At 32.9% G+C, this 11181-nt stretch overlaps 1 protein-coding gene across 2 annotated transcripts in view; it reads right to left on the bottom strand.

Moving 5' to 3' along the window:
- Positions 1–1913: 1913 nt before the first annotated feature.
- Positions 1914–11181, bottom strand: part of LOC136040531 (ataxin-10-like) — a 38628-nt gene continuing 29360 nt past the window's right edge. For both annotated transcript variants that reach the window (XM_065724713.1, XM_065724714.1), the window contains exons 4-6: positions 10916–11103; positions 5690–5753; positions 1914–2498 (exon numbers count right to left, since the gene is read on the bottom strand). In XM_065724713.1, the coding sequence (XP_065580785.1) occupies positions 2338–2498; positions 5690–5753; positions 10916–11103 (413 nt within the window). In that variant the 3' untranslated portion in view covers positions 1914–2337. The remainder of the gene's footprint in view (positions 2499–5689; positions 5754–10915; positions 11104–11181) is intronic.

Below are 11181 nucleotides of genomic sequence, written 5' to 3' on the forward strand. Positions count from 1 at the left end.
TTCTGTACAAAGCACAGGATAGGAAAGCAGAACAGTTCATCTTTGCACCAATTTCCAGTTCCCATTTAAAAAGTATGATCAAAAGCTGTTATAGATGATAGTGCTGTTTTTTCACTGGATTGAAGGTTCACTTACAAGAGAAGTAAGGGAAGCGTTAGAGGCTGTTTACCTTCTCCCCGAAATTTAAGGGGCAAGCCTGGCGGGTAGCAAAATTATCCGCTTATTCAAATTATAATCCTTTGGTCACTGAATTAATTATTATCAAAATACTGGCTGTAGGTCAGGTAGAGACTATAATCCTTTACCAATTATTAGTAATAGGTTAAATCAAAAAAGAGGTCCTCACACCATGAACTCTGAATCAATACAGAGTTCACAATAATTTATTGTTTTCATTATATGAAAACAATAAATTATTAATGTTGTAATAATTAAGTATTAGAATAAATACAGCACTAGAAAATGTAATATTTTTATTTTAACCACTGCGAATGGAGAGTTTTCTAAATAAGATAAATGAGAATTGACTGGCTTCTTGAGCTCTAAGTTAGATGTAAAAAAAAGTAAAGTTGGATAGAATCAATTTTTTGACTGGCCAACTTGACACACACTTAGCCGACTGACACCCACTTGCAGCAGAATCAATCAATTTAATTAAACAATCAATGCTCACTTTATTTCCCAAAACGGTTAATTCCTAGTTGGAACTCGCCACAACAAAAATTTCCATAGTTAGATCTAACTTCATATTCTTCATATCCTCACATTCTTTGTCAAGTTTTAGGAACATTGTTATAATTTAGCTACATGGAGTCTACTGGAATCAGCAAAAGTAAAATTTTGAACGTGCTCTATGAGAAAAAAGTTTGAGTACATCTGATCTAAAGTATCCGAGCTAGAAAAAGTTAGTATACCATAAGGAGAAACGCAAGATGAAAATAAATTACGTGATTGTATCTTCCTGCATAACAGGTAGTCGCTAGACAATTGATTGGAAGTTTTTGCAAGCTAGGATCAAATAAGACAGCACTTCGATCTTCATCATTTCCTAAGACAACGTTTCAATTTCTCTTACTAACTTATTTAGTCTCAAGTCATTCAACGTTAATAAAATCACGCTATAGCAACAAAAGTCTTCAGAGGCTTGGAAGTTAGATGTAAATTTCAAGGGTCTGGCATATAGTATTCATTATGTGATCTGACCTTGGAGATTTATATTCTAAGTAATTAAACTAAATGATAAACAGAGGTTTAAGTTAATTAAATTTGATGATTAATTAAATGTGTCTGAATTTTAAGCGTCGGCTTTCTTTCTTGTAGCCACAAAACCGAAATAAAGGCGCATTACCTGCACTTGAACAGCCTGTTGCAGTTTACAAGCTGTTGCTGTTACATTACATGCTGTTGCTGTTACATTACATGCTGTTGCTGTTACATTACATGCTGTTGCTGTTACATTACAGCTGTTGGAGTTTAAGCTGTTTACGTGATATAACAGACTTTAATGATGCACTTTGAAGAACAAAGTTAAGATTTTAGATTTTATCTCGTGCTGCTAAAATCGATACAACTTCAGGATTCTATGTTTTCTTCAAGAGTTGAGAAACATCACTGATCCGTCATATCCTTTGAAGATATCTCATTTCCACGAAGTGCATCCTTGATATAAATAATTTCTCAGACAACAATGCCATTTGATTTGAAATTTGAAACGAATATATATATATATATATATATATATATATATATATATATATATATATATATATATATATATATATATATATATATATATATATATATATATATATATATATATATATATAATAAAGCGGCTTAATATCTGGTTATAAAGCGGCTAAATATCAAATATTTCGGCTTAATATCTGGAAGCCTTTAACAACGGGGAAAAAGAAGACTGACCAATGTATATTTTAAAACAAAGAAACAACGGTACAAACTCATATTTAAAAAAAAATTAATGCGGTATTTTACGTAGCAATACACACAAATTTGAAATACACCAACTAAATTTGTTAAGAGAAAAAAAATGAACTTCCTTTCTTTTATAGCTTTTTTTCAAATTACAATATTTTCTTACCACCTTACGAATTTGGGCACCCTTTATAAGAAAAGCTGACAATCCAAAAAATTAGATTTTGATTCCCAAATGAACAGCCCCTAATAGATAAAAAGCTAAGAATTTTCCCAGCAAAACTGAAAATTCGTGTGTAATTATATTAAAATATTTTGACGAAAGCCCGTCAATGTCTTCTAACTTACTATCATGTTGGCAAATATATATGGATTTTTTCTATCAGGCAAGGCCAAAAATGTTTAAACCCGCCGTATTCTTTTATCTACAACTTCAAAGCCCATTTCACTCAAAACTTCAGATCTGGTAGTTCCCTGCTCCGTCATAGACGCTACATACCGTTGATTTTCTATGTTGTCTTCCAAAAGGTTTCTCATCGCCAGTATGCACCACTGCTGCATAACTAAAATAAGAACAGAGGTTTTATAGCCCTTTTATGTAGTTCTTTCTTAACAAGATTACAAGAACAAGACGCTAGAACTAGAATAATCAAAACAAAATGACAAAATGAAATAGGGTACACCTGTATTATACCAAACACAGTCGAGAAGTTTGCTGAATGTACTATCTATGAAAACCAGTTTCATAGCCACAAAGACAAATAACGGGTAACAGAATACACTAGACTTATATAATTCGTGCTAGATATTAGCACATTAGGGGGGGGGGGGTAATGCTATGTTAGGTTAAGTTGCTTTACCTCCATACTCCCCTAATGTGCAAATACATAGCCCAAATTATATAAACGAAAATACTACATTTTGATCAGATATAAGACTTTCCAACTTGTATAGGGAAAACCATCTTTGACGTCTGACGTCATCTCTGGCATATAGTCGATACAGCTTAGCCATGAAACATGTTAGAAAGAGGACCATTACAGAGCTTCTTGTGGATTCTGAGAAATTTTTTCTTTGCCACTATTATAATCTAATTCGAACATCTGTGAATCAAAGTTAAAACCAGAAGTATTTTTCAAAAAAGTATTTATTATTCATGGCTAAGAAGTTTTAGACCGATGAGGGTATATTAAATTCATAAAGCGTTTATTTTAAACAAAATACAAAGAATCGCTAACCAAAAACTAGCCTACAAATAGAGATACGGGGGAAACTTATTTGAGCTTCATTTATGATGAAAAAACTAATTCATATTTTTTTTTCTTCTACATTGCAATATTTTGCAACCTAGCAAAAATGTTGGATGATGCCAGACCTGGTTAGCGATCGGCTTTAAAAAAAAGCATAAGAAAATGAATTTGGATTTAATGTCTTGAATCGCCACCCATCATTTGATTTTTTTATTCAATTGTTTTTTTTTCACCGTTGCTTGTCAAGGGTCTTACTTTTATTTTAGTGGTGTTTTTAAAGGTTTGATTTTTATTTATTTTAGTGATTGTTTTCAAAGACCTTTTTTTGCACTGAGGATTATCGATCAAAGGATTTGGCCGAAATATTTGCATTGTATTTTCATTTTCACTGGCTGTAAATATCCTCGTTTCTCTTCTGTTTGAATTTTTTCTTATCTTGAACATACGAAGAAAGGGAAAAGCAAACAATTGTAGAGTTCTCCATATTTTATCACTACCATTTATTGCCACCCAGTGTTAAATTTATTTATCAGAAAACATTTACGAATCATATAATAAACATATTTCACTCAGTGTGTGAACCTTCAGATCACACTTGTTACAATATAAAACTGCTAGTGACACTGAAGACCTGAATTTACTTATTTTTAATCAGTAGTTTAATACATGAGACTAGCCCTACCATAGCACAGCCTGAAATCCCTGTCAGCTGTTCTACGGCAGGAACTATTCAATTCTTTAAATTCATAAACGATTTTTTTTTTTTACTCACCTAAGGGTTAAGAATGAACCTCTCTGATTTTAGTCAAATCTTAAACTAGTCCACTTTCATAATGTAGTCCCTAATATTAGCAATTTAGGGTAATATTTATGATAAATAACAAATGCAAAAAAATAATTACTGAAAACTGCGTACTTTTTTCAGTTTAGTTTTTCATAGTAGCTAATTTTCCAATATTGGTATCCCAATTTACTTAAACCCTATTCACATGTTATCAAGTTTGATATATAAAATATTTAGGTATTTATATAAAAAACTTTCAAGCGAAAAGAAGCTATTTACAGAGCCTTACAGTCTTTGAAGCCGCATCGCCTCGGCTACATGGTATCATAATCATTCCACCTTGTATTTACAGTCAAAACAAAATGACAAATATGTATAAACCATTAGATAAACCTTTCCTTGACTAAGTCTGTTCATTTAAGGCTCCATGAATTTATCTGCAGCACTGCATACATTTGCTCCATCTATTAATAGGACTGTTTTTCTGGGGAGAAGGAGGGAAAAATATGAGCTAGTGCATACATGATCCCAATTTATGACCTTAGTGTGCGTCCTCTTGATCAATATAAAGAATGAAAAAATGAAATGCCTAAGCCACCTTTCTTTCAAAGGAATACATAAGAACTCAGGAGTGGAATTTGGATGCTGAGGTGGTGACGACTCCTTTCTTAATATAGAGATGTTTTGGTGTAGCATTAATATTACATCCATATTCTTTATGCACAAGAGTGATAGTGGTAGGAGTATCCTACAACATTTTACAACCTCCTTGAAAAATATAAAAATTATAACCTGAAATTTAGTTTTCCTCATTTCAATGGATTTATTTTTAGGGATTATTCTTATTATTGAAGTATTGTTATGCTAAAGCTACGTTTTAATATAAAGAAAGGAGGACTGAGGAGGCGGGTGATAATCTTATATTTGGAATAATCCCAAATTCACACATACAAATATCGAACAAAACTTTCTCTAATGAAAATGAAGAACCACATCAAAACTCAACTCCCTCAAAAGTTGAAAAATTGATTACATAAATAGAGGACTTGACAATCCAAAGAAACCCCTCCCTCTTCCATATTGCTCTAAATATATTTGGAAGTTGCATATTTGGAAGTTCCAGATACACATTAGATACGAACTAGCAAGATTCCACGTTATTCAAACTTAAGTAAAAAATCAAAGGGAGAGGGGAGCTAGAGGAACATCAGACAAGGCTTAACCTATACAGTTAAATATAATTACATAAGTTGAATCAGCACAGACATCAGCTTTTTTTGATGCCCCCGGATAAATTTTTTTTAGATTTTGTAAATTTCTTCTTTGTCTTCCATCTCTGAAAAGAGCCAGATTCTTGAGAGTAATTTAGGCGTTAAGATAAAATTCTGAAGAGATCAGCAAAAACTGCTTAAGCATAAACAGCATAAGACATAAACAGCATAAGAAGAAAGCATAAACAGCATAAGCACACTCACAAGTCGGCTTATACGTCTTTAGTTACTATTCTTTACGGAAAGATTGTAGTTTTTAGAACGAAGTCTCTTGTCCTATAATAGTCTAATTTTTTGCATGAAATAGCTCCTTCTGGTAGAAGAGAGCGGTGAAATCTTATAGAGATATTTATTCTCGCCTCTTCCCTGCTCGAAGGCTTGGAAATTAAAGAAAGAAACAAAAAATACAAAAACATAAAAATGATAGATTTGAGTAAAATAAAACTTACAAGGGTTTCTCGCATCTATACAGCAACACTCCATAATTATTTCAATTCCGTTCATTTCACGAATCTAAAATAGACCAAAATAGCAATTATGTTTTGCTTATTCTGTAACTAAAATAAAACAAAGAAATTCTGACAATCAATTAACCATAATCTTAATTGGTATCAGCTATTTAGTAGATCGGCAAAGTTTGTAATAAATAAATTATTAAAATATTAATTAAAAATTACCAAAACAAGAGAATTTAAATTCACTATGTCATTCCATCGTGTTTCGGTAAGGCTGTTGATCTCCCACCCTCTTCCTTGTACTAACTGATACTTAACCTAAACATGAGCTATTTTGAGGAAGAAACATCTTCTGAAAAGGCGAGATTCTGAGCATAAATCGTTATGCCATACATAACTTGTGATGAAGAAAAGCTTTTTTGTATCACCAATACTACAAATATAGAGGAATAGCCACATTTTTTTTTTTTTTTTTTTTGCATGGGTTTTGTTTTTCAGTAAAGTAACAGCTTTGCAGGGTCCTTCAAACCCAGAGAAATAGAGAACAAAACTAAAATAAAAATTATATAAGTTTCGGGTTTTTAGTAAAGCAACAGCTAGTCCTACAAATATACAGAGATATCTAACTCTGGTCGTCCAAATTGTTGATAACATTTTTTATTAGCTCTCAGAATTTTTTTTTTGGAAATTTATGTTTTTGCTTACTTACAATTCGTGAAAATATATCAATGAATATATCAATGGGAGGGGGGATACTGAAATATGCCTTCAAATATAAATAAACCTCTGAAGCAGTTTTTCTAATTTCGAAACCTATACATAAAAAAGTACGAACCACAAAACTAGGTTTCAAGTATTTCAGAAAGTACGAAATTCCATTTTTTGAATATAAGCTGTCTCTCTTATTTATTTAAAATTCATCAGTGTTTTTCTGCTGGCTAGAAATGCAATTGTTCGAAAAAAGTTAATGCAATTTTTTTCTGTGGGGACGGCAGACACTGGACTTGTGCGAAGTTCTTACAGAAGATGGTATTGGTATACATTACAAACGACGAAGCAACGTTACAATCCGAATTCCAGCCCGCGTGTCTGATTAAAATCAAGATTTGTGGAGGAGTCCTAAAATACAAAAAATGACTTCTTGTTTAATACACATTTGAATAAGAAGAATAAATCGAATTTTTTTAATTATAAAAACACATTATCAAAATTGATTCATCAAGTGAAAAAAGTGTATTTTGAGGCTCAGTTTTTGAAATCACAAGGTAGTCAAAAAAGAACATGGGGGTTAATTAATTCGTTAGTTGGGAAACATAAGAAGCCTTCACAATCGAGTGAAATGATTGACCAAGATGGGATTATGGTATATGATGAAAAAGAAATAGTCGATGTCTTAAATAATCATTTTGTTAGTATAGGTGAAAAAACAGCAAATCTATCACAACAATTGTCATATTATGTATCCCTCCCTGTGTTTATCAATTTCTATTTTTCTCTCTCTCTTACTTACTATCTTTATCATATACCTCAAGCTCTAAATGAATTCCGCCCTGTCCTTGTTTTTTTTCTTATTTTTACAAATCTTCACAATCGAGTGAAATGATTGACCAAGATGGGCTTATGGTATATGATGAAAAGAAATTACCGATGTCTCAAATAATCATTTTGTTAGTATCGGTGAAAAAACAGCAAATCTATCACGACAATGCTATGCTTTTGCATGCTAAGTGCAGAGTTATCAGCTTCCATTTTTTTTACCGATTTTTGCGTCTTTACGTCTTCATCCTCTAGTCCGTCTGTTTAGTTAGTTTTATTGTTGTATAATTGTAGTGTAGTTCTTTTTTTACTCATTATTTTACTCCATAAGTGTCTTTTTATACATGACGTGGGTTAAAAATAAAGAAATCAGCAAGTCAATTTGACTGGTTTCCTCGCAAACCCTCATGAATTTTATAGTACATACATTCTCGTTTATAACAGCAAAAGTGCAAGTTTTAGTCAAACCCACAATTGAGAATGCAAAATAATTCTCATAAATCACTGCAGAATATCTGCCGTGAGTGGTAGATACCTGCCACTCACAGTGGCAGGTATCCTCACCGTGAGTACCTGCCACCACATGTAGGCAAATCAGTGTTGCTGTCACCAGTCACTGAATCTGAAGTGGTGAACATCACACTTATGAAACGTGGTAATTCTGAAGCGGTTGACGTCTCTTTTTCTAACCTTGTGAAAATCATTATGCCTGTTATTACGACTGTATTCACTTAAATAACAAATTTAATATTTCAGATAGGAGTTAATCCTACATCTTTTAAGGTTTCAACAACTATTGCTCTACATATAGGGAATGACCATTATAATCCGTCTAATTACCACCCAATTTCAATACTGTCTGTGTTTTCTAAGATTGTAGAAACGCTATTAATCGGATGTATAATGTTTTTGAAAAATCAAAATTGTTTTCAAAGCTTCAATTTGGTTTTAGAAAGGGACATGGGAGTGATCATCCAATGGTTATTATTAACCAGCTTGTGAGTGATTGTCTTGACAAAGGAGAAATTCCCACAATCCTGTTCCACGACATTCAAAAAGCGTTGGACTCAATTTCTCATTTTTTTTTTTTTTTTTCTAAGTTTAATAATTCGGTGGTTCGTGGGAAAACATTAGATTTAGTAAAATTGTATCTTTCTGAGAGAACACAAGTTACTTTAACTAATAACTCTATTTCCTCTTTCCTTCCACTATCGTCATCGGTTGGTATCCCTCAGGGTTTAATTATGGGTCCTCTTTTCTTTCTTCTTTATATTAACGATCTGTGTTTTGCTACAGCTTCATCCAACAGTTCGTGGTAAGGAACTGTAGTAAGGAGCGACCCGGCTTACTAGTAACCGAAACTCTAAAAAACGGAATTATGATACCAATAGTTACATCAAAAGAATCGCATTTTAATGCTGATTTTGAATATACAATTTTCGTCTAGTTTAGTCTTACACATCAAAAGCTACGAGCCTGAGGAAATTTGCCTTATTTCAGGAAATAGGGGGAAACACACCCTAAAGTCATAGAATCTTAACGAAAATCTCACCATCAGATTCAGCTTATCAGAGAATCCTACTGTAGAAGTTTCAAACTCCTATCTACAAAAATGTGGAATTTTGTATTTTTTGCCAGAAGACAGATCACGGATGCGTGTTTATTTGTTTTCGTTTTGTGTTTTTCCCAGGGGGGATCGTATCTACCCAGTGGCCCTACAATGTCGGGGGAGGGCTTATTGTAACGGAAATTAAAAGTTATAGGGCATTTTTAAACGAGCAAAAAAATCGGAGGGCACCTAGTCCCCCCTCTCACGCACACTTTTTCCCCAGGGTCAACGGATTAAAATTTTGAGATTGCCATTCTGTTCAGCTTAGTCGAAAACTTAATCCCTATGTGTGTGGGGACGACTTAATCCCCCACAGTCCCCGGGGGAGGGGCTGCAAGTTACAAACTTTGACCATTGTTTACATATGGTAATGGTTATTATGAAGTGTACAGACGTTTTCAGGGACTTTTTCGCGTCGGAGTGGGGGTGGGTCGGGGGGAGTGGGTTATGGAGGAGGATCTTTTCATGGAAGAATTTATCATGAAGGAAGAGAATTTCCATGAAGGAGGCGCAGGATTTTCTAGCATTATTAAAAAAATTGAGAAAATAAATATTTTTTTTTCAACTGGAAGTAATGAGCAGCATTAAAATTTAGAACGAACATAAAATATAACGTATATATGGGGGTTTGTCTCCTCCACAATACCTTACCTTTACGCTGAAGTATCTTTATTAATTTCAACTATTTATTCTACGGCCTTTGTGATTCAGGGGTCATTCTTAAAGACTTGGGACAGAAGCCAAGCTTTAGTGTAAACAGTGAGGTATTAACAAGGGAGCGAACCCTCTCATATATGTAATAAGACTACACAAATATAGAAGTTCGTTACGTGAGTTAATTCATAAGGTACGTATGTTTATTAATAACAAAAACGTTCGTAAAAAATAAAAAAAATCTAGTTGCATTTTCAAGCAGCCAAAATTGGAGGACAACTAGGCATCCTCCCCCAACCCCTTTTTTTATCAAAATCGTCCAATCAAAACAATGAGAAAGCCATTTAGGAAAACAAAAAGTTAATATGCAAATTTCGTTTTATTTATTCATGTGCGGTGAGCCAAAATCAAAACATGCTTTAATTCAAAAACATTCAGAAACTAAATAAAAAAAACTAAATAAAAGTTTTTTTTAACTGCAAGTAAGGAGCGACATTAAAACTTAAAACGAACAGAAATTATTCCGTATATGAAAGGGGTTGTCCCCTCCTCAACGCCTTGCTCTTTAAGCTAAAGTTTTTTTATTGTTTCAGAAAGTAGAGTTGTGACAAAGAGTCAACCTTTAGCGTAAAGAGTGGGGCGTTGACGATGGGACAACCCCTTTCATATACGGAATTACTTGCAGTTAAAAAAAACTTGTTTTTTTTAATTTTAATTTCTGAACGTTTTTCAGTTTATACATGTTTTGATTTGGGCTCGCTGCACATGAATAATTAAAACCAAATTTGCATAGATTTTTTTTCGGCTAAATGGCTTTCTCATAGTTTTGATCGGACGATTTTGATAAATTTTACGGTCAACTCTTGATTTCTTAAATTTCTAGAGTTAACTCTTCCACATTAGTGGGTCTGAGGAAAATACTTGAAGACATATTCCTCTTTCTCAAATCTAACCTTACACATGGACTCTGATATATATATTTTTTTTTTTTTAATGACTTTTTACAATACAAATTTCAATGCCTATAAAATATAGCATAAACGATACTTCTGAAAATTCTCCCTTCCCAATATTGGTCGAAACCTCTGCTTTCCAACTGTTTTGTTTAATTTTTAAAATTAAAAAAAAGAATTTAATGTTAAATTTTTAAAAGCTTCTACTTAACTGAATATTTTATTGCGGTATGAATACCTAACAAAGACACGACAAAGGAAATTACTTACAGATGAACTTAAAATTTTAGGAGTGTTAAATAAAAACATCACCCACCCAACATCCCCTCCCCATCTTACCCAAGCAAAACACTGATGGGTTATATAAAAACACTGAGAGTTCATTGAAATCTTTGAATTCTAGGAGGGTGGGCCTGTGTAGGCAAACACTTCCAAAAACCACTTCTAAACAATTTTAAGAAGACTAACCTCGTTTTGATTTGATAGATTTCTCCAAGTTAGATTGGCAATTAATCGAATCAAATCTCTTTTGAAACAAAATGTAGGTTCTTCTTGGATCCGGTTTACATTATTTGGTGCTAATACAGCCAAATCTTCAACTGGGGTAAATCCTTCTTCGGCTTCTTTTCCAAGCTGATGAAAACATTTCAAAAGATCTGGAAATATCCTCTATTACTAAGAAGGAGCTAAGATAATTGTATTGAAGATAATAAAATTCATTTCCAAAGAAACGC

This window comes from Artemia franciscana, chromosome 21 (genome assembly GCF_032884065.1).
Source record: "Artemia franciscana chromosome 21, ASM3288406v1, whole genome shotgun sequence".
In the NCBI taxonomy this organism is placed as follows: domain Eukaryota; kingdom Metazoa; phylum Arthropoda; class Branchiopoda; order Anostraca; family Artemiidae; genus Artemia; species Artemia franciscana.